The sequence below is a fragment of the Miniopterus natalensis genome, chromosome 10, assembly GCF_054644295.1.
Source record: "Miniopterus natalensis isolate mMinNat1 chromosome 10, mMinNat1.hap1, whole genome shotgun sequence".
In the NCBI taxonomy this organism is placed as follows: Eukaryota; Metazoa; Chordata; class Mammalia; order Chiroptera; family Miniopteridae; genus Miniopterus; species Miniopterus natalensis.
In genome coordinates this window covers 18,722,744-18,746,523 of record NC_142090.1, presented here as the reverse complement: position 1 = coordinate 18,746,523, position 23,780 = coordinate 18,722,744, and the positions used below count along the sequence as shown (strand labels likewise).

General features: G+C 37.1%; 1 protein-coding gene across 2 annotated transcripts in view; it reads right to left on the bottom strand.

Annotated features, from left to right (window-relative positions):
• The window catches only part of GRM8 (glutamate metabotropic receptor 8), a 689,326-nt gene that overhangs the window by 240,462 nt on the left and 425,084 nt on the right, over positions 1 to 23,780 (bottom strand). For both annotated transcript variants that reach the window (XM_087821041.1, XM_087821040.1), the window contains exon 7: positions 6,312 to 6,512. In XM_087821041.1, the coding sequence (XP_087677167.1) occupies positions 6,312 to 6,512 (201 nt within the window). The remainder of the gene's footprint in view (positions 1 to 6,311; positions 6,513 to 23,780) is intronic.

Sequence of the window (23,780 nt, the reverse complement as noted above, 5' to 3'; positions counted from 1 at the left end):
AATCATTTTAGTTACTTTTATTCATTTATTCTCACAATTAAAATTTTAAATACTATTTCAAATTCTAGAAAATGTTCCTTTGTCATTTTGATTGGAACTGTATATACTAAATTATACTAAATCTGAGCACAGGTTTATTCAGAAAAGGTTAACATTTTTCCTGTAATTAGTTTTTCTGTTTATGAACAAGGAATGTGTCTTAATAAAATTGTCCTCATGTAGGTCTTTCATATTTTTGGTTCAATTTATTTCAAGATATGTTAAATATTTTTTGCAAAGAAACCAGAGTTTCATTTACTATATATTAGTTAATGATTTCTTACTAGTATGTAAAAAAGCTCATAATGTTTTCATATTAATTTTGTATTTGATCATGTTCCTAAAATGAGTACTTCTAATATATGTCTTAATGTATTATCTTGAGATCAAATCATTTGAAAGTAATCATAATGCTACTTCGTTTTTAGTAATAATTTCTCTTATTTTTGTTTCATGTTTTATCACACTGGTTAAATTTATAGACTACTAATAATAGTAGTAACAGGATTAATCCATCTCTTTAATAGGAATAACTATAAATATATAACTGGTTATAGGCTGAGAGAGATGTGCTTTATCAAGTTAAACATTTATCACATTTCTAGTTTATGTGTTTGTACTTGTAACAGAAATGAGGGGTTTTTATATATATACACATATATATATTTACTATTTTTATTTATTTATTTTTTATTTTTAGAGAAAGAAAGAAAGGGAGAGGGAGAGAAAAAGAGAAACACTGATGTGAGAGCGGAACATTGATAGAAACATCAACAGGCTGCTTCCCTACCAGGGATCAAGCCCACAACCCGGGCATGTGCTCTGACCCGGAATCGAACCAGCAGCCTTTTGGTGCATGGAACGCTGCCCAACCAACTGAGCACACCAGCCAGAGCATAAGGATTATATTTTAATCAAATGGCTTTACAGAATCATATGAGATATTTATCATTGTATTATATGGCCTAGTAGTGTGTTTGTAGTATATTTCCTAATAGCATATTAAGTCACACTTCTTTTAGATGGATTAAAGATATTTTATGCAAAAAACATTGTTTCAAAATCAGACAGTAGTGCTCAGAGACTCTGAAAATTGTATATTTGGGAATTCTGCAGTAGGTCTCTGAAATCAAATAACATTTCTAATGAAAAGAAGATGCTGATAAATTCCATCTCTATACCTGTCTCGGTGGTCAGGCAAGGGTTTATATTTTCCTTGGACCATTGAGCACTGGGATGACTAGACCACTATGTCACTGCTGAGGTTAGAGAAGCTGCTTTACTCCTCTAGGTGTCAGAGAATTCAGTCCCAACATGAAGGCTGCACTAAGCAATTCCCAAGCTGATGGCTCTCTGAGATTCTCAGATTCTGTGTGATTAACTGTGTCACCTGTGGCGTAACAAAAACTCACCCATGTGACAAAGCAATGAGATTCAGAGACCACAGCATCACCTAGTCTCAGGTTTTTACCTCTCTACTCACTTTTTAAAACTTTCCCCATAAGAAGCTTATAGAAACTTCCAAAATGTCCCTGTCACCCACAGGGAGTGCCCCATGACAGCTAAGCTTGTACTCTTTGCCACTGATAATTTGGATGAGGTCTGACATCCAAACTAAGTGTGGCGAATGAGATTGAAGTTTCCAAGAAGCTGGAATTGGGGATTCAAAAATATATATATATTGATCTTAGCAGGTGTCCTAAACAAACAGCATGTAAATACTATAACTGGCCTGCTGCTACTTACCCTGTGGATCTAGCAGTAGGGAAAAACCAATACAAAGAAAATCAAACAAAACAGACAGGCACAGAAAGGTTTGGATTTCTGACAGGGTTTTAGTTCTTAGAACCAGTTCTTTCCTTAGATCCTTTTCTATTTCGCCGAGGGGGGTTTGACACACCCTCATAAATTCTTCTTTTTAGCTTAGGCAAGCTGAGATTGGATGCAGCTACCTGCAATCAAGCAATCCTAATTAGCATGCCGCAGTGCCTCCAGCCCTGCCCCTCGCACAAGCTCAGCTACCGAGGGAAGGAGTGGGGAGAGATCTCTGGAACTCTATTCAAGACTATTTTTTATGATAAATAAGGTTCTCATGGCAACAGAAAAATCTTTGATTTCATACAAGATGTATAGTATTAATATTTTATTGCCTATAGACCAGACCAGAGTAAGAAGCTGACATCGTTCCTTAAGCTCCTGAAAAATCTAAACTCTTCATTTTAGGTTTTCCTTCTGATAAATCTTTGGATTTAAAAAAATATATAGATATAGCATTTTGTTCCAATGGTAGCAATAAAAGTAATCATAAAAGACAGGCCTCTGTTTCCCTGTCTCCCCGGGTAGAGAGGAGACATTGAGAAAAGTTATAAGAAACACATGAAGGATGCCGATACACTATGGCTCAGAATGTGCTTATACTTTGGGTACATTTTTCCACTGATGAGAAAAAATCAGTTTGTGTGATGAAATTCAACCAAAGCATCATTGCTGTTTACATCTCTGAGAAATAGTATATTGCAGTTTAATCGTTTGACTGTTTTACCTTTAACTAGTTTTGTCATAGAACAATTCTGGCCTGAAATACTAATCATTCATCTTTCTAAATTCTAATATGATCTTAATGTTGTCAATTAAACAATAAACTGAAAGAAGCATGACCTTTGATATAAGTATCTTTAAACCATTGCTTAATTAGGCATGCCCACACAAGGTTACAGTCCCAGCAAGATTGAGTTTTAAACAGTTCCCTCTAATTTTATACCAACAGTCTGTGCAGCATCCAGCTGCTCTGGCTGCCTCACCTCCTGCTATTACATAGAAGAGTCTCCTTCCACACCAACGACATGGCTTTACTGACAAACTAAACAGGACCACAGAAAGCCATTTGTTTGGATATCCCATTAATGTCAGAAGGAACCAGTTTAACAACAGTTTTTTTCTACACAGAAATTACACTTTAGGGCAGACCCATCCTGACAGAAAATCTGGAAGGTTACACAGGACAAAACTGATGTTTGCCTTACAAAACTCATCCTTTGACAACTGCTGATAGGCAAAGAAAACTTTTAGTATACAATAAGTTTTTGTTGCTGTGTATAGTAAGCAGTCAAACACATTCTCGACTCTTCAAGAGATTCAAAGCTGGTCCTAAGGAAACCGTTCTTTGGCCAATGACCCTCTCGCAATTCCCGTCCTTGGGAAGTGGTGGCTTCCTCACTAGGTGAGAACACTGACCATTGCCAACCCAACCCACTCACCTGGCATGCAGTTAACTATATATAACAGCTGTTAGCTAGGTTCCCAGCAGAGAACACAAACAGATGTCTACTTTCAGTTTCTGTGAAAGCCCTGCAAGACCAAGAACATTTAAATCTGTGGATTTGATGTGTGCTCCACGTAGCTGTTGGGACCTTCCAAGGTACCTCCAGGATCAGCAAGTAGCACTAGAGGAAATCAGGTCCCAAGATCATTGCCATGCCTTCAACCCTTTAACTGACTGAAATGTTAGATGTCTTTTGAAGATAGAGCTTGAAAAGCAGAGTATAAGGAAGATGCTTGTTATTTATTCTTAATAGAGCATGGTAATCCTTCTATCATCAGATCTCAAAAGAGCTGTAAATCTAGATCAAGCACGATTATCTCCCCGTCCTTGAAAACTCTTTTAATGAAATATCCTTCAGTGTTACAGGCATTACATTCTTAGCTTTGATTATGGGTCCATGTGCAACACAGCCAAGGAGAAGGCTTCTACTTTTGCTATAAAAGTTTGTTAAATAGCAGTGCTTATTAGGCCGTCAAAGTCCCATACGATACATTTATTTTAGAAATAATTTCTAAGAAAATTCATTCGCTCCTGAAAAATAGTTAGGCTTGCTTCTATCATATAATAAAACTTACATAGCCCATTAAATGCTCCTTTACAATTTGGCTGCTTCGGAGGCTCAGAACTTAATGTAGCTCTCTATTTGGCTACCATATTTATTTCTTCCTCCTCTAGTGGTTTTGATGCTGTACTTCTATTTAAACAGCTGTATGTGTCTTTTTATCGTAAACAGGCAAGGTATTAATAAGTGAAAACTAATATATAAGCCAGTAATGAAATTTAAAAAAACTGACGATCATCCTAAAAATCACTGAAAATCAAGAGAATTATATATTTCCCAGTAGCTTGGCCATGCTCAGGTCTCTTACCCGCTATCATCAGCTACTGGGACACAGCCAAGTTCCAAGGCACTATCAAAAGAAATCTCCAAGGAGCTCAAAGAAATTCCTTTTTTAGTTCACACACTAAAATTCGTGTATTTTATGTGAACTTCATTTGAAGTATATTTACCCTTGTATCGGACACGGTTCTATCAGGCTTCCGTGGGTCCCTGTTGCTCTCAAGATGAAGAACAAATCTTGAGAGTGACCTATGTGACCTCTCATGGTCTATCTGGCTCTGCCCTCTGCTACACCCTTATCTCTGACCTTCATCTCCTTCAGATTTCACCTCTCCCTAATGATTTAGAGTATGGATGTTTGTAGATTATATAATTATACCTTATGAGATTCATATCTCAGTTCCCCTAAAAACTCTAAATCTCATGACTGTTAGTTTTTACCAGTAATATGTCTTTAGGATCTTTCACAAAGCTTAATACATTCTAGTGCTGAATAAATATCTCTTGACTAAATTAATGAAGTTTTATGTGTGCTTCTCTGTTCATAGTAGATTGAGCGAAGCAAATTATGGAAGAGATCAGTCCTAAAAGAATCACAGCAATAGTTTGACAATGTAGATGGGGAAAAACCATAAAAGTGGACAGAAGAACTCAGAAATTATTGGCATCTAGAGGCAAATTGTCTTAATAATCGTTAGGCATTAAGGCATTTTAAATAGTCTTTAATAGCAACATTATATTACAGTGTGGTATAATAATTGAAATCATCAAGGAAGGGTTGGGTTTTTATCTACAGTTAAGATAAAAAAGAAATTGGTAATTCACCTTTAAAATACTTTAATACAGTGTTTCTTTGAAAGATTTCCTTATTTTTTAGAGGTGAGCTTCAGTTCTTGAAAAAATATATTCATATGCTTTCTTCTTTCTACCTTCTAACAATTAGAGTAAATGAAACGTTCCCCAATCTCACATCAGAACAAATAACTTTGTATTGTAACACTCCTCTTTTACTCAATTTGATAATTACAAGAAAATTATTTTCAAATTCCCCTTAGTACTGATATTCTTACCAAAAACATAAATATTGTGTAATGCTTCAGAAAAATTCTGCTAAAAAAGAGAACACTCTGCATTGAATGTAAACCAAATTTTGCCTCCTGTTGCGTGAACAAAGGAAAAGAAGTTTCCACTTGAATTCTGAGCTGAAGATGACCTTGTGCTGTTTTGAGAAAGGCTGGCAGCCGGGGTCACTGGAGTGTATTATGATGGACAGTGTGGGCCATGCGCTGCTCGGAGGCATGTCCATTGTGTGGATTACAGCCAAACACAAAGAATTAGACAGCTCAGAGCATTCTATCATTTCATTTGGAAATAACTGTCAAAGTCATGGGCAGCAACCATTACAACTTTCACAAAAGAACAGCATTCGATAATTCCATCACTCAGATAGGCAGCTTGACTATTCTCAGCCCAACACTGTGCATCCAGCAGATTCTTTATCAGTTTCTTGTGGTTTCTGTGTCTGCGGTAGGCAAACCCCATCTACACTGCCTTGCATGTAGTTCTATCTTACATGATGCAGTTCATTGCTTCAAACTGACCAAATCGTTGAAAGAAATGCAAGCAAAAACGGGATGTAGAAGCTTAACACAGCGCTCTTAGAATGCAGATACAGAGCAACTCCAAATCATTCACTTTCCTCAAGTCAGCACACTGTTTAAAATGCTTAAAAGCAGTTGCAAAACAAAATATCCACAATTCCTTCTCTAATAATGACATAAACAAAACATTTTCAAGAAATCTAATCTGTTGTCAATGGTTCCAAATGAGCCTCTTCAGCTATTTCTGAAACAGCGATATTTAAGTAGAATATTTTGATGGATGGAGGCTTATTTTTAACTTCTGCTTCTTTCAGGAGCAGGTTAATGGCAGAGCAAAAAAATCTGCTTGGGATTTAAAAGCAGGTGGGAAAACTCACACTTGATGAAAAGGGAAACTTCTGTTCCTTTGCTTTTCACTCTACTTGAGTATCTCCTATATATAGGGGGAGGAAAGCACACCCTGTCTCTTCTAAAATATTTAGAGACAGGCAAAAAAGTTGTGACTTACCATTGAAATTTACAGCCCGAATATAGCCAAGCAGCTCTTTGCCATCAATGGCACTCATCCGTGGGCAAAGGCCGATGTACCCGGGGCAGAGGTCTTTGTGCATGTTGTGCAGGGCGTAGGCCATGGAATACACGGCATCGATTACAAACTGCACCTTCCCCTCCTGCTCGTAAGATGAATCCCGTGCAATTCTCTCCAGCCCTGCAAAATAACAAGGAAAACCATCAGTCGGCGCAGTTAGATTTCACTGAAAGGTGGCATTAAGGCCAAGATTTCCATCATTTGGGACATAGTCCATGAGACCAAACTAATTGATTTTACTTCTGATTATACTGAGGTTTTTAAAATGGGTATTGGATTTTTTATTTGGAAAGAACAGAAACTATCCTGTTCATTAGCAAGAAAAAGATATAAAGAAAATAAAAGACATATAGTTTCATTATGTTTAGTTCCACTTTATTGAGTCTTCTCCTATTGTAGGTTCTGGTAATTATATATCATTTTGGTAGTGACTTGATCTTTTAAGTAAAAACATACAGACTTGTTCTGTTCATCTCCCTCAGCTCCAGAGGTATCATTTAACTAGTGACCCAAAATCAGGTCTTTCCTCCAGCCAGGTCTGTTCTTGTTTTGAATGTGTTCTACTTGGGAGTCTTTTTTGTAAATATTAAATGACAACATTTCCTGTTTATCTTTAGAAGAATCAATTTATTTTCTTCCTGAACTCATATTTATATTTGATTTTTATTTATTTCCAAAAAATAAAAAGCTTTACTGAGATATAACCGGCATGTAACATTGTGTAAGTTTAAGGTGTACAAATGATTCAATATACGTGTATAATGTGAAATAATTACCACAGTAAGGTTAATTAACACATTTATCATCTCACATAGTTGCCTTTTTTTTCCTGTGGCAAGAACTTTTAAGATCTAATCTCTTAGTAAATTTCTAGTACACAATACTGTATTAACTATAGTCACTATGCTGTGCATTAGATCCCCATAAATTTTCTAGTTTAATTTTCTATTAAAAAGATGTAGAACTCTCAAAATGAGTATTATTCAGATTAATTGCTCCTATGTTTAGACATAAGTAGGGCTGAGAATTGGCATTGAGGATTATCACTTAATATGTAATAGAGGCATAGAATTAAAAATGGAAGATAAAGTCAATGTTAAAACTAGATGATGCATTATGAGTTTCAATCCATCACACTCATTTTGAAGACCAGGAAACTGAGATGCATGGAGTGAAATTCACTATGTACACACAGAGCAGACCCGGGAACCATTCCCAGGTCTCAGACTCGAAGCCCAATATTATCTCAATCCCCAGAAAAACATAGGTGACAAAAATGTTGGGCATGAAAGAAAAAAAAATTACAAAAAGAACAGTGCGGGCTTACTAAGGGTCCCAAAAGGATCTCCTCTCACTTCCACATTCCCCCAACCTTATGTGTCTTGCAACCCTTGGTGAGACCAAAAGCAAGCACGTTAAGCCTTCCCATGGATACCAGTTAGGAATGCTTAATAATCTTTAAATTCAACAAATACTGCTTTTCTTCACACTAATACATATATCCTATAAATTTAGAGAGTTGAATTATAATGGCTGTTTTATACTTTTTTATATACTCTGATAAAACCAGTGGCTTTCTTCTAGACAAACATAGTGGTCATTTCATTCATTTTTATTCACTGAACATTTTCCTCTGGTCTCAACCAGTTGTTACACTCCGATCCTATAAATGCTGTTGGTTGGTGCTCTGTTCCCTACAGTCTGTCACGATGCTGAATTCTGCTCCCTTTTCCACATGCCTTTGTGAATTTTTTTGATGGCTCAACTACCTAGTCCCCAAGATTCAGTCTTCTTTCTTTTTTTCCTTCAACCTCAGAATCCATTCATTCTCCAAACTTTACCTATTATTATTTCTATGGCCTAGAAATATAAATAAGGATACAAAATGTTAGTTATATGTTCCAAATCAATTTAATTCACTTTGGAATCTAGCTTTCTGGAAAATTAGTTTTCTAGGATGTTCCTGCCTCCTAATATCCAGCTCACATTTCCAATTGCCTATCATATGTTTACAGTCTGCTTCCATGGCAGACTCCATAGATCTAAAACCAGGCTATCATTCTAGAGAATCATATCATTATTCCCCTAAAACCTTGTGTTGAGGGTTTTGCAGTTTGGGGAGCACAAAGTGAGAGAGCAGATCCAAGAAAGAACATCTTCAAGGTGCCAAAAGGCATATCATCTCTTTCAACCTGCCTTCGCTTCATAGTCTAAGCTAAGATCCATGCAGGCATGGGGACACTGTCCTCCCCTTATCTCTGTGTGGCGCTTTGTCTCCTGGGTCTTGGGACAGGACTGCTTATGTCCAGAATATCATCAAGTGACCTGTGAAAACAGCCCTTTCAGTTTCTGCCTAAAATTTCTCTCCCATAGTTTTAACCACAAAGTATATAATTCATAAACGAATACTGAAGAATGGCCACAGAAGCCAAAATAATTCAGTTATTTCTTTAAAAATCTTATCTGGTAACCAGTCACTCTGGTTAGTCCAGGCTTGAGTGTCTCTCAGGATATAGGACCAGAACCTGGACAGTCCTGAGCAGACCAGCATGGCTGCTTATGAACAAAAGAGGTAAATGACCAGGATATTTAGTGCCATAACTACTTTTAGGATAGGCCCCTAGGTATACATGGAGATCTTTGCGGTTCATTTGTTTGCACCACTGAAATTGATAACTGAAAATGAAGACTATGCACTGGAGCAGACATTCCCATCCCTGGTTATCTTCTCAAATACAGATTTGTCAGCCCCACTCCAGACTTACTGAGTCACAATCTCCCAACGGGAGACATGACAAATCTGTAATTTCAAAACACAGAAATCTGCCTGTCTTAGTCTGTTCAGGCTGCTGTAACAAAGTGCCATAGAGTGGGTGGCTTGTAAAGAACAGGAATTTATTTCCCCCAGTTCTTAAGGCTGGAAATCCAGACTCAGGATCCGGTGTGGTTGGGTTCTGGTGAAGGCCCTCTTCTGGACGTTTCCTCGTTGTATGCAGAGAGCAGAAAGGAAACTAGCTCTCTCAGGACTAAAGGCACTAATCCAATTCATGAGGGCTCCACCCTCGTGAGCGAATCTAACCTAACTACCTCCCAAAGGCCCCACCTCCTCAAACCAACCATCACATTAGGCAGGAGGGTTTCAACGTATGAATACGGGGGACACAAACATTCAGTATAGAGCACTGGCATCCCAGGTGATGTTGTTTGTATTGCTACTCTGCCAGCCTCTCTGCTGCAGACACTCGCACACACACACAAGCACATCTCTTCTGTGAGCATTATTGCTTTTTCATCTAATATTGTTTTCTTTTATAGACTTGAGAGGAAGAGATAGAATTCCCATGCCTCCATAGCTACAGTGTGCAGTGTGGTCAGCTGCACAGTATTGGTCAAAAATGCCCAAGGCAAATTGATTGAAAGAAAGTAATGAACAGTAAGGAATATTAAGAATATTAAGGAATTTGGAACTTTACCACCATCCATGGAATATATGAAAAAGCTAGCCATGTATGAATATGTTATGTTTTTAAGTTTACTCTATCCCAAAATGCTCTAGATTTAATACATTACGATTTTATTGTAGGGCTGCTATAACCTCCCTATCAATCGATAAAGATATTTCTGAGCATTCAGTAAGTGGAATAAAGTTATATACAACACTTTCCTGATGCATTAGAGATGACCTAACTTAATAGACATATTCTTCTTCGGATATTTTAAAAATAAAAATCAACTTCATATATACTGGATTTATGTTAGTTCTCAAATACCACACCATTTTATTAAAGGGAACTATTTAAATTTTCACTAGTGAAACTTTTATTTCCTTTATTAATTAGTTGTAAACTAATTATTTTCAGTGAAGATTGAATATTTTCAACTTTGTACATTTTTTTCTTTTAAAGAAAAGTTCAGAAGGCTGTCTAGTGACTATTGTCACATGAGTCAAGGGACATTATAAGTCTTTTTTCTAAATCAATGTAAGCACATGGTGACAAATTAAAAGACTGAACGCTACATCATTTCTAAATTAAAAAAGAAATTATTTTATTTCTTTTCAGGCCATTTAGACAATGTATTTTTCTATTCCTTAACACTTCGATCTCATGATGATACTTAAGATTTTATAGGAACTACTTTGCTCCTCACTTCTTTATATCTGTTTGTCTCTTTCATCTAAATGAGGACTTAGGAAGCTGACAGTGACTCATCAACTTAATTGGCTGTAAAATTTCATTATGCTATAGTTTCTAAAGTTAGCGTTAATGTATTGTTATAAAGTGCTAAATATTGTCAAAGGCTGTCTGTCAGCCATCCATGTAAAACACCGATTGTAAAGTTGTAATGTGTTTTTAGTGTCTAGCTTAAAATTAACAGCATGTAGCAAAGTGTTTGTGTGGGGGTAGGTGAAGTCAGCCTCATACATTTTATTGCAAGAGTATGTTTTCAATAATGAAATCTAAAACTTCTAACAGCATCTCATGTTCCTGGACACACAGTAAACTTTTACTGGCCCAAGTAATGACACATGTACCTCAGTTAAGGACTTTCACACATCGTGTGCACCTTCTTGGTTTCTGCTTCCCCTCACTAAAAAGGCAGATCTGCTCAAGTTTACAAAGTGTTGTATGCATGACAATGTGAGTTCCTAAATAAGCCTGACATACATTGTAAACTCTTTGACTGACGCATAGTTGTTGAACTTTGCTTTCGAAGAATTTATCATTTCTCAGGATACAGTTTAGTTTTAAAAATGGAGATGTTAGGGTCTATTTTCTTTTTTCTGAAATTATGCATCTAATGCTTCGAATGTTAATGTAGTGATGACAGCTGGTCATATCAGTGAGGGGGAAGAAAAGTCATATCAGTCCTTTTTTCCTGGGAAAGCAAACATCCAATTGGTTGATTTTTTTTACTACAGTTTCAGCATGTAGTAGAAATAATCCCACACTCTAAATTTGTGTGCTAAAATGTATCTCTTTATTTAGTTCCTCCCTGACTTTTTCTTAAGCATGCTGCTACTATTTTGAATAATTAAATCATTTCCTTGCAGTTGCTGTGCAGAGAATGATAAGAGGGGAGAAGAGAATCCGTGAGCTGCTATGAATAAATACATTTATGCATATGAGACCAAATCTTTCCCAGTAGCTCACACGTATGTAATGACTGCATAATGGGGGACTTTGAAATCGGTGAGAAACATGCCAAGAACTGCACTGCACACTCAAAAGTAATCGCCATCAACTTAGCAAACATAAATCATCTCTTACTGAATCTAACCTGATTTGGCTTCAAGGACCCAATAGGGGAAGGATGGGAAAGAAACATAAGCAGGTCCAATTATACAGGAATATCTCCTAAGCACTGGGATACCCAAGTGAAATGTGTATACCCCAACTGCAGAGGGAAGAAAACATGGGCCCTGTAGTGAGGCAGAAAGACAAACTGACTGATGGGGGCAGCTGGCCACAGGAGAAAGAGAGCTGACAGTGAGGTAGTCCTAGGACCAGGTCCCAGCTGCACAACCGATGAGGCCTTGGACACTAGCCTGAAGGAGTCTCACTAAGCCCCAGCCTTCAACTGGGAATGTTTTCCAAGGGGACTTCCATGATGGGGTCCCCATTGCTCTAGTTGGGTCTGCTGATCCCCACCTTCCTCTGCTCCACTTTCAGGTTCTTGAATGCGACATGAGATCTCCAAACCACAGAACTTCACGTAGATGTTCACTCTGTAAGTTTCTTCTCTCCCTCCCAGATGCCTCCTAAGCCCCCAAGCTTCAGGGAAAAGGTCAGCTCAAGTTAGGCTGGAGCAGTGATATTTAATGATTTACTTTCAATTCAGCAGTCCAGATCAGATCAAAGAGCATTGTAAATGCTGGGTTTAAATCCTAAATATTGTTCAGTTGGAAATGGGAAACCAAGACTGGCATTTAAAATGATCTCTGGGAATGATGAGAAAAGAAAATTGAAGCAAACACAGGTTGAAGGTAGAGCTACAACTTGGGAGGCAGAGTACGTAAAGGGCAGAAACAGGCTGAAACAGTGGAAGAGAAAAAATGAGAGAAAATATATTCTAGATGTCAAATTGACAGTATTTGGACACCTGATTAAATCTGAGAATAAAGGTTGGAGGCAATCAACAAATATGGAAGTAAGGACTCTTGAGGTTAGATAGTAAGATATTGACACCACTAACAAAATTAAGAAAATTAGGTAAATAAGAAGGTTCAGTTTATGAGAGCTCCCCAACTGTATCAACACCTGTTAAAATGACTGATTTTTAATATTCAGTAGTATTTGTTGCATCTTCTACCATAGTATAGACTTTATATAAATTTGTTGAATTTTTTTAAAGAACAAAACATCTAAATATTTGGAGTAATCATGTAATAGTAGCATGGTTGGTTATTTATTTAAACATTGCAGTAACTTAAGCCACTCTATGCAGGTTGGCTGTAAGACCAATGGACTGAGAAGTAAAAAAAAAAATCTGTGTTCTAGTTCTCATGCTATGAACAACTGACTTTGTATCCTTGGTCAATTCATGAATTTTTTGGAAACTGCTTACCTCTCAGAAGGAATTAGAGGATTGAACAAGATGATCAATTAGTGCCTCTTTGTTATGGGTGGGGAGCCGGGGAGAAGTGGAGTTTGTGCAGTGTCACAAGAAATGGAATTTTCTGAGACTCTCATGTGAGAATGAGTGGTATTTATTTGTGTGAAATTACATCTCTGAGTTTTCAAGGTCCCATTTCCCTTCCTCACACCAAGGAAGAAGTCCAGCTGTGTGCTTAGCAGGGCTAAGATGAAAGCCGTTGCCCAGAGTTTCCATTCCATATTGGCATAGCCCAATCCAGCATCAGGTAGGTCAGCTTGTGTTCCCAGCTACAGTCCATTAGTCCACTGCGTGTGGGGTCTGGCTTCTAGGAACACGGACAAATGCAAGGAAGCAGGAATAAAACCAGAGAAACAAGAGAGCCAAGAGAGAGAGTCCCTTCGTCTGGAGGATTATGCATTTCCAAATTTTTGTGGGCTTGCGGTAGGCCCACCCCTTCTGGCCAATGATCTCTGTTCCCAGGTTTGACCTTCCCTGACTTCACTGCCTGTGTGTCCGTATCCCCTTTGTTAGACCCCTCCCCCCAGTGATCTGCAGGGAATGGACCAGTGGTTCCCTGGGGAGTGTGAAGCTGTAGCTTCGTGGTGAAGCTGCCCAGATGGCCACGCTTATGTCTGGCTTCCCTTTTGCTCCTTGCCTCCTTGCCTATTATTAGTAATTAGCTAATTACAATGGTATCACCTTCAGTGTAAAGTTCTGGATTCTAAGGCATGTTCTCTTGTTTTCTCTTTTCTGAGATCACTTGAAAATTATATAAGTAACTAAACAAATACCACTAACCTCAATTCTCCAAAATAGTTTAGAATATCCAGTGACTGTGCTGCTGTTGACTTGGAAATTTTGCACTTAAAAAAAAAAAAGTCAAATATTAGCATAGGTTTTTCTTTCTATACTCTCAGCCTGGTTAACTGGATGACCACATATTCATATTCTTAGACTTGAACTATACGTTGGTTCTGATTTCTCACCAAGGAGAAAAAGTTTTCAGTTCCCTTTTTATTTTGATCCAATGGTTAAAGAAAAAAGCATATAAAGAAAATAAGGTCAGAGAAGTAAAAGGGAAGAAAGTGGACACAAATAATTAAAACAGGTAGAGCACTTCACAAATAGCATCTCTTTACTCCTACATTATTATTACTCCTTTTTTCACATATAAAACAAGTAAGACTCAAAAACTGAATGTACCTAAGATCACACAATTATGGCAGTAAATTGTTAAGTCAGGTCTGACTCAAAACCTCTACCAGTGTGACTACTCTCTCCCTCCTCTGTGAATTTTCTGTGATTCTTCCAACTGAGGTTTAATGTTTTCTTCTTTGAACTCCTGTTTAATTTTCAGCCACTGGATGCATGATTGGCTTGTCTCCTAAATTAAGTAGTAAATAGAGATTGTGTGTGTATGTGTGCATGTGTTTAGAAAGAATATGGGAAGTGCAAATAAAATAATATATATTTTACGGAAATACTAATACTGATAATTGGGTATTTGTGGGGAAGCCAAAGCTAATAAGGCTTATAAATTTATATTTACAAAAATTAATAGAGTATCTTAGCTTTGAAAGGTGAGAGTGTATGTATGTGTGTGTGTTCATAAATCTATAAGATTTCTCTAGAGAAATAGCATCAAGTTCAAAAGAGAACTCCACACCTAAAGTTCTGCTTTGTGGATTCTACAGCAGGATTTGTGAAGGGCAGGTATAAACAGTTGTATTGAACTAGTGGACTAATTTGAGCTTCAGCCTTATTTATTTACAAAAGGCAGAGAAAAATGAGAAGATAAGGGTCCTCAGCTGAAAATCACCTGCTCTGTATCTTCTTCTGTAATTTAAATGTAGTCCCAAGACCTGAAGGCTCTTAGCTGCCTGAGGACACATCAGGAGACACTTGTAAATCAAGCCCTGAAGAGTGCTACATCAGCCCACAATAACTTCTCTCCTTTATGCCTGGCAGGAAATGGAAAATGCTTCAGGCAGGTGCCAGGTGTCCCCTTCAGGTGTTAAATTTTCCATGCAATGCCCTAGGGCTTTTGAAACACTGAAAATCCTAAAGTAAGAGGCAAATAAGAGTAAGAATGTATTTTTAGGCAAAACAACCAGTTTAAAAGAAAGATATTCAGAAGAGGAAATTATTTCGTAGATATATCCCTAAGTTCCCAAGCAAACAAATAAAAGCAAAAGGTGTTTCATTAAATTCGAACAGTTGATTTTTTCACATAATTATTTTAGATCGTGTATATTAGGGACAAATTTTTATTCAAAATAGTGTATAATACTGTTGATAAATAGAAAACTCAATAGTTAATTGTAGAATTTCTCTCTTTAAAGCATAGTAAAGCTCCCCCATAAAAGAATCCAATTTTCCCTTCATAATTCGCACTTCATCAGATAAGACTTCTAACACCCCTTACCCCAAAATATTTTATGGTTATTGCAAATGTGAAACCATTGTAATTAACTAGTTATTGATAACAGGAAAGGAGCAAAGGGAAGGCCAGGCATTATAGGCATGTTTCCTGCAAACACTGGGGTGGGGTCCAACAAAGAAAAGATTGACACTTGCCCTTAAAGATGGGATGACATAGGGAAGGTACTTGTTTGTCAATCCACCTGGGGACAGAAATGGTTGGCCAGAATGGGCATGGCCACTGAAAGCAGAAGGAAATTTGGGATATATAATCCCCTGAACAAAGAAGTTCCCTCTCTTGGCTCCTTTTGGCATGCTTGGCTCATGGCTCACACTTGGACTCCTGGCATTCTCGAGTGTGGCCCAAGGCCGCACAGACTCCCACGCACTATGGACTCATGGACTGCAGCTGGCCTGATGCTGGACAGAACCTGGCTGCAACCTGGAATGAAAACTCTGGACACTGGCTCTGATTTTAGCCCTATTAAAACTACACTTCTTTTATACTTCTTCTGTAGTAAAAAATGGAACTTTGGAAACCTAGGGATGTAATTCCATGGAAATCTTTCTATCATGTCATATCCTCCTGTACAAGTCTCAGAAAATTTCTTTTCTTGGGATATCACAAGGACCCCACTCCCACTAGCAATAGGGGAACACAAGGAACACTTTTCTCTGGTAACAATCACTATGACATGGCTTAAGATTTGCCTTTTTAAAATATTTTAATTTTTTCTTCTAATTATAAATTTAACTAAGCCTCAGAAATGTGTGTGTGGGGAGTATAAAGAAGAAAATACAGAATATTTATTAGCCCACCATGTGAACTACCATTTGCATCCTGGTCTATTGCCTTATAGCATTTCTCTTTCTGTCTTTATTTTTAAAAACTTTTTAAGGCAATTTTGTGTATACTTTTTAAAATATGCTGTATTCACTTTGCCTATAGGGAGAATGTTCCTATATTGCATGAAAGCATGGTTTCTGTGCTGGAACTGTAGTTCATTTAATGGACTCGGAATTTCGCCTTTTATTCTTCTCTGATGGTCAGTGTGGTATTTGGTGCAAGGTAGGAATCTAACATTATTTTCCAAGCAGTAAACCATTCAATGTTCATTGAATGAATGGTCTCCTTCCCATTAATTTAGATAAAGTCACTTTTAACATATCGAATTCTTATATATTCTTATATATATTTAGAATTCTTCTCTAGGCCACTTGACTCTTAATATGTCAATATGACTTTTTTTTTATAATTATTGTAGCTTTATAGTAAATTGTACCATGTGTTCATGTACATTCTAATATTACTTATTTTTTAAATTATTGGTTATTGTCACAAATCAACTGTATAATTATTTAAACTACTTCTAAAAATTAGAACTTTTTTTAGAAATGCAACGATTTTTACAATTAGTTGCAGATTAAGTCCTATGTCTTCTGCACAACAACAAAACAAAAAAAATGGAAAAGAACCTGGGCTCTGAGGTCAGACAGATCAAAGTGTGAGGCCCTGCCTCTGAATCTTTTATGCTTTACTTATAAAATGGTAATTTATACCTATGTTCCATGGTTATCATGAGGGTAAAGTGTAGGGCATCTGGACGCCATTATTTGTCATGTGGGACTACAAAATACTTAACCTTTTATAGTGTGTAACACTTTTCAACTGTATGAATAAATATATAAACCATATATATTCATATACTTATTCAATAAACATGATAAAGGCAATTTACATGCCAAGATTAGGAACAACCACCCTGCAGCCTATCTGCCTGGGTTCAAATCTCAACACCACCATTTACTAGTTATAAGACTTTGATCAAGTCCCTTAAATTCCCATGCCTCAGTTTCCCTATCTGTAAAATGGGGATAATAATAGTATTTGCCCAAAAGGTTGTTATAATTCAATGACTTAAAATAAATAAGGCAGTCTGAAGAGCATGTTGAAAGTAGTAAGTACTATAAAAGGAGATTCTTATCAGCATCAGTCATTAAGCTTTTGTGATATATTAAGCACTGTGCTGGATAATTACGACTAGGTAAACTAATACTCACCTAATCCCTGATGTCATGGAGGGAGAGTGGGGCTAAGATCTAAAGGGTACACAGGAGTGAATTAGGTGAGACAGGGAAGTAGGGGGAGGAAGCACAGAGGCAGAGTGACAGTAATGGCAAAGCCTCAGGGACAGAGGAGGCAGAAGAATATGAGGGGCTGAGATAAGGCCAGGGAAGCTGAAGCCTGGCAGGCCTGTGGCACAGGTAAAGACTGAGAGGTGGGTGGGTCCAGATTATCGGACCCTGCAGGCTGCCTGGAGTCAATCTGTCTTCTTCCAAGAGCAGTGGGAAGCCACTGAAAGATGAAATAATCAGGTTTCGAATTCCAAAGGAACCCTGGGTCAGAGGAACAGGTGGGAAGGAGGAAATGTGGAAGGGTAGGCTGGATGGGAGGTTAGCTTATATTCGAATGAGGGCATATGGTGGCAAGGGCTAAGCTGATGATGTATGTGGAGAAATGTAAATGCACTTGAGACATGTTGGAGATAAAATTAACGGGCTTTGATGGAACTGAAGCCAAGGGTGCCTCAAGAGTGACTTCCAGGTTTCTGGTTTCTAGGTCTGGGCAGATCCTGCCACTCAATGAGATGAGCAACACTGCCTAGGCCAGAAATACACTGTCCCACCAGATAGCCACATATTTGCCTAATGGGTGATTGATATGATGTGTTTGCATCTGTGAAGACAGGCCAGGGAAATGCCACTAGCCTGCACCTCCTGGAAACTGTCTGCTCGCTCGGCACTGTGGGGATGGATTCTGTCTGATTTGTGGCATTTGTATGTTCACGTCAAGGTTCCATCACTGGGTTTGTATTTTTATTATCACTTACAAACTCCCTAGGATGTAAATTACAACCCAGAAACCAGGAAAAGAGATGGCACAGGGACTGTCTCCAAGGCTGTGTTATCTTTCAACAACTGACCTCAGCCGTTGTATTGGCAAGTTATTAATGGTATGCTCTCAGGTATTCTCTTTGGAGCAAAAAGCTGAACACTAAATATGAGAGTCTGCTTAAAAAACACACACAGGAAATAAAACTTTTCTCCTTTCCACTCTCTCTAGTTCCACCTTCCTTCTCCCCTGCTTTTTCACTCGTTTGTTTTAAGATTTTGTCAACAATGAAGTAATGTTACTGTGAGAACATATAATATGAGACTAGAATTTGTAATTAATAAAAAGGAATGCTCATGCTAAAACAACCTTAAAAAGCATTGTTATCTGCTGCTTATTAAACTTCATGACATAATTTATTAGTGTTTCTTAAAAGTAATGTGATGGGTCACAAACAATATTTTTAAATAAAGAAAACAGAAATCATGTGCATCACTTATAGTAATAGGAAGTATTGTCTCTTAAAGCTTTCCAGTTGCAAGGCATATGTGTAGTGGGTTGACATATACAATAAATTATTAACCTGGAGAGTAGCCAAAAAAATGTTTGAAACTCACCAACTTAGTCCAATCTTCTTATTTTACAAATGGTGGAACTGGGGTAAATTTTTCCAGGGATGACAGCTCAGGAAAAGGCAGAGTCAGGATTAGAACCCCAACCACCTAATCCCAGGACTCTTTATATCATGGCTCTTCTTCTCAGCTGCCTTTTCTCTCTCCTTGTAATTAAGTTCCATTGAGGATAAGTAAAACTTGAGGGACTCACTAAGTGAGTCTGCCCATGAGGAATGAAAAGCCTTGAAAGAATTAATTAAGTGAAGTTTGGGAAGAAGTGAATGGCAAGGAAGTGTGAGTTACGGGAAGGTTCTCTCTCCTGCCAGCTTACAAAGGAGCATCTGCGGAAACCAACAACATTCAAAGAACCTTGGTTTTGGTCTAAAATGCCAAAAATATAAAAGCAAAAGTATTTTATAAAAGAAACTTACATTTAAAAGAGAAAAGCAGAAATACCTTAAGTATAAGATGCATATCCTTTTCAATGAAAAATGTACGATACCAGTGTGCAGTGCTGGGCCACCCAGACGGAAAAGAAAAACAGTCCTTTTCTCTGTACAATGTGGTCAATCCTCTGGGTGACTGACTGGGTCTTTCGCTTTTCTTCCCAATTTTAGGGGTCATAGCCCAGCCGTAGGGATAATGCCGGTGGCTGATAAAAGCAGGTCGAAATCTGTCTGGCAGAGTTTCTATGCCATCCTTCAAAGGGACAGGGACCAGACAAGATGACCTCTCTTGTTGCCTTCCAATTAATTCAATCAGCCTCTGCTTCTATCAGACATCTTCAGGGATGCAAGCCATCCACTCATTCCAAGTCCTCACCGGGAATCAGTAAACACAGAGGCTGCAGACTGCGTTTAATGAATAAGCAGAATTCGTCTTTCAGTCTTGATTTACGGCTTGTTTCTAAATATTATTTTCTCTCCCAATAATCTCCCATAAAAGGCAAGGGTTGGATCTGCTTCCTCTGAATACCCACAGAGCCTAGTCTGGTGCCCAAATATATCTTAGGTTAATATCGATGTTTGTTCAAACAACCGGAACCGAATTTCTTTCTAAAGAAGGGCATATCAATAGGACAGCTCCAATGGGCTGTGCATAAAGCCTCCATCCCTTCTGTTTTAATATTTTATGAAATGCCACTCTAGGAAACTATTATAGGATAAAAAAAATACAGCTGGGAAAGCTTTTGTCAAATAAACTAAAGCCATGCCTTCTACTTTTATGTTTAAATAAATGTATGTAAAAGGTAGAGTTGGTAGGGGTGTTTCGTGTTTTGTTTCTCTCCACATGGACTGGTAGGATAATTTTCATAATAGAAAAAAATAGAACATCTAAGACTAACTGTACTAGACAGTATTGAAACAGCAGATCCAAGATGAGGTAAGTGCTCATTTCAAACCCTCATCAATCAGGAACCTGTGGCCGTATTTCATCACTTCCTACACAATCAATAAGACATCAGTATTCATTAAGCAGAACTCATACACACTGTTGCCTAAAATCAAAAATTGAAGCTTTTGACTAGGAACATACTTTACAATGGAAAAGGAGTATATTTGTTTGACAAGTTTGTTTTTTTCAAATTTGCCTAATATAAACAGACGTTCTTTAAGATTACATATAAACTAAATTATATTTTATGATTTCGTGTGAGCCCTATCTGGACCTAGAAACTTTTCCAAGACAAAAGTGGAATTCTGGCCCTGGAAGGACTAATTTAACCACCAAGGGTTTGTTCTGGCGACAAACTGGGTTTCGCCTTGAGACATGGAGCCTGACCCACTGGAATCTCTCATTACTACCCCTGTGTGCAAATGCGGGGGAAGCATTGAGAATATTTTCATCTTTAAACTTTCATTGCATGCAAATGCAAGAGAATTGAAAATATTTTCATATTTAAACTTTCATCACATGCTTTAAATATCAAAACACATTTTGCGAGAAAAATTATAAATAGAAATTTGATATATTTAGAACCAATGTGAAATCATAGCCTGAGATGCACTCTAAATTTATTTCTAACAAATCTGGTTTTTGGATCCTGTTCTCAGTGTTTTATTTTTACTCCACAGATTATGTTACTAGCATCAAGGACGTGGATAGAAAACAGGGAGATAAAATAAAGGAAACATTTAGACATAGTGGCTCAAGTACACAAATGTTCATAAACAGCCTCCTTTTTAGAAGCTAAGAGGAAGAGGCTTAACATTAATTAGGATCTATTACGAGGCAACTACCACACTATACAAGTTGACCGCGTTCTTACAGAATTCTTACAATAACTCTATGAAGCAAGTTTTATTATTCCTGTTTTTTAGATAAGAAAACGAGTCTCAGGTTAAATAACCTGCCCATTATCACAGACATACTAAGCTGGAAAGTCTATACTCTAAATTGTATCTGCCTATTCAAACTGTTGTGCTTTTTCCATTACAACTCGGGCTTAAACAATAAAGAACATGCCCAGATACAGCACAAAGGATCTAGATTAAGATGCAAACTGTTACCAGGTCCTTGGGTAGACCCGTCTCATTTAACATCACTACTTTAAGCTCCTGGTAAATATTTGGATGTTGACTTTTTGTGATGACCTTGTGTGTTTAGTGTCTGTATGAAGTAGCAATTTTTAATATTTGAGTTTTCTGATAGTCTTTTAAACAAATGCTTGTAGGATGAGACAGACTCAGATATGGGAGTCATCTGGTAAACCACTCTCTCTTTCAGAGTCAAGCTTCTTAGAGGAGCATTTATGCTTCCACTTTCTCATTGCCATTCACATCTTGACCCCAAAGTTTGACTTCTAGTTCAACCACATATCAAGGTTATCTAGGCAGAGACCATTAGTTGTTCCTCAATGTTAATTTACTATTATTTCCATAGTATTAGAACTTATGATTTTTAGCAGGGCAAATATTTAATTTTCCAACCTCCAGAATAAATATTTAATTTTCCAATCTCCTTTGAATCTAAATATAGCTGCTAATAAGAGGTAAACAAATGCATAGGGTGGCAACTTTTGGGAACCTTTTTAAAAAGACATAGGCATGTGACCTTTGCTTCTATCATTTTTCATTCTTTCTTCCATTCTCCACCTAAAAGGCAAATGTGATAACTGGAGCTCTACCTGCTGTCTGGAACCAGGAGGAATTAGAATTGACCCTAAAGATGGCAGAAGAGTAAACTAGAAGCATAGATCCCTGAGGCCTGAGTAAAGCAGAGCCATTGCACCATTCCTGAACTGCCTCCTCTGGATTTATCAGACAGAAAAATAGAGCTTTATCTCATTTAAACAGGTGTTATTTCTCCTTTCTATTACTTACAGCTGGACATAATTCTAAATGCTATACAACCATGAGCTCTTTGTGACTAACCCACTCAACACGTTTTGACTTTTAATTGTACCAATCTTTATAAGGTAGCCTAGAACAGTAGGAAAAAATATAAAATTTATAATAGAAATCCCTCTACTTACCGACTTACTAGCTCTGTTACCTATGGCAAATGACTTAACCTCTCTTGGTCTCAGTGCCTTCATCAGTGAATGAGGGAAAAATGAACTCCTAAATCAAAATGTTGTTATAAGTAGTCAATCAAATGAAAAGTACAATTTCTCGTGTCCTTTTTAACAGGATGCAACTAATTTTGGATAAGAGATTTTATCAGCCCAACTACCCCTTTTCTAGTCTTACCTACTCACCAAATTAATGGACATTGTGGTTTCCTTCAAATAAATCAATTGATGTTTATAAAATAAACAAGGAAAAATGTTCTTTTTTAACTGCTCCATAATCATCTTAGCTTTTACCTCCTGTAGCATATACTTTTGTGCTTTAATAATTTGGTAGGCCTTTTAGTTTTATTTTTGGATATTTGATCTCTTCTATATATTTGTAAATCATCATACTTTAATTATACAACTTCCTCAACTAAGGTAAATTCTACAGAAATATAATTTTTACTAGTTTCACTAATATTCAGAAAAATTCTTAAAACTTCATTTTGTTATCAGTTTCATTCTCTTAAACAAAAAGTGTCAACTGAAAAATCAAATAAAAATGACTAAAGATGAGGGGGAAACCTCCACCTAATTCTTTCTATTTGAAAGTTCAGATTGAAAAATACTCTAGCCCTGTTTACTTTCTTTTGTGAATTTTTGGCTGAATCCAACAAAAAACAGTAAAAGTCATCTAAAATATGTATAGTTATTTTATCTTTCAAAAATCTCTTTCTGATATCCTTTACATTTATTTTATTCCTTATTTCTAAAATGGATAGGCACACCTTATTTTATTGTGCTTTGCTCTACTGCATTTTACATATATTGTGTTTTGTTTTTAAATTGAAAGTTTGTGGCAACCCTGAGTCAATCAAGTCAACTGGCACCATTTGTCCAACAGTATTTGCTCACTTCTTGTCTCTCTGTCACATTTTGGTAATTTTCTCAATATTCAAATGTTTTCATTATTATTATATTTGTTATGATGATCTGTAATCAGTGACATTAGACGTTATTATTATAATCATCTTGGGGTACCACAAAATATCTCCATATAAGACAACAAACTTAATTGATAAATGTTATGTGTGTTCTGATTGCTCCAACTGATTATTCCCCTTCCTCTCTCCCTCTATTTGGGCCTCTCTACTCCCTGAGTCACAATACTGAAATTTGGCCAATTAATGACCCCACCATGTTCTCTAAGTGTTCAAGTGAAAGGAACAGTTGCACATATCTCATTTCAAATCAAAAGCTAGAAATAATGAAGTTTAGTGAGGAAGGCATGGCAAAAGTTGAGCTAGGCCAAAAGCTACGCCTCTTATGCCAAATATTTAGCCAAATTGTTAATGCAAAGAAAAATT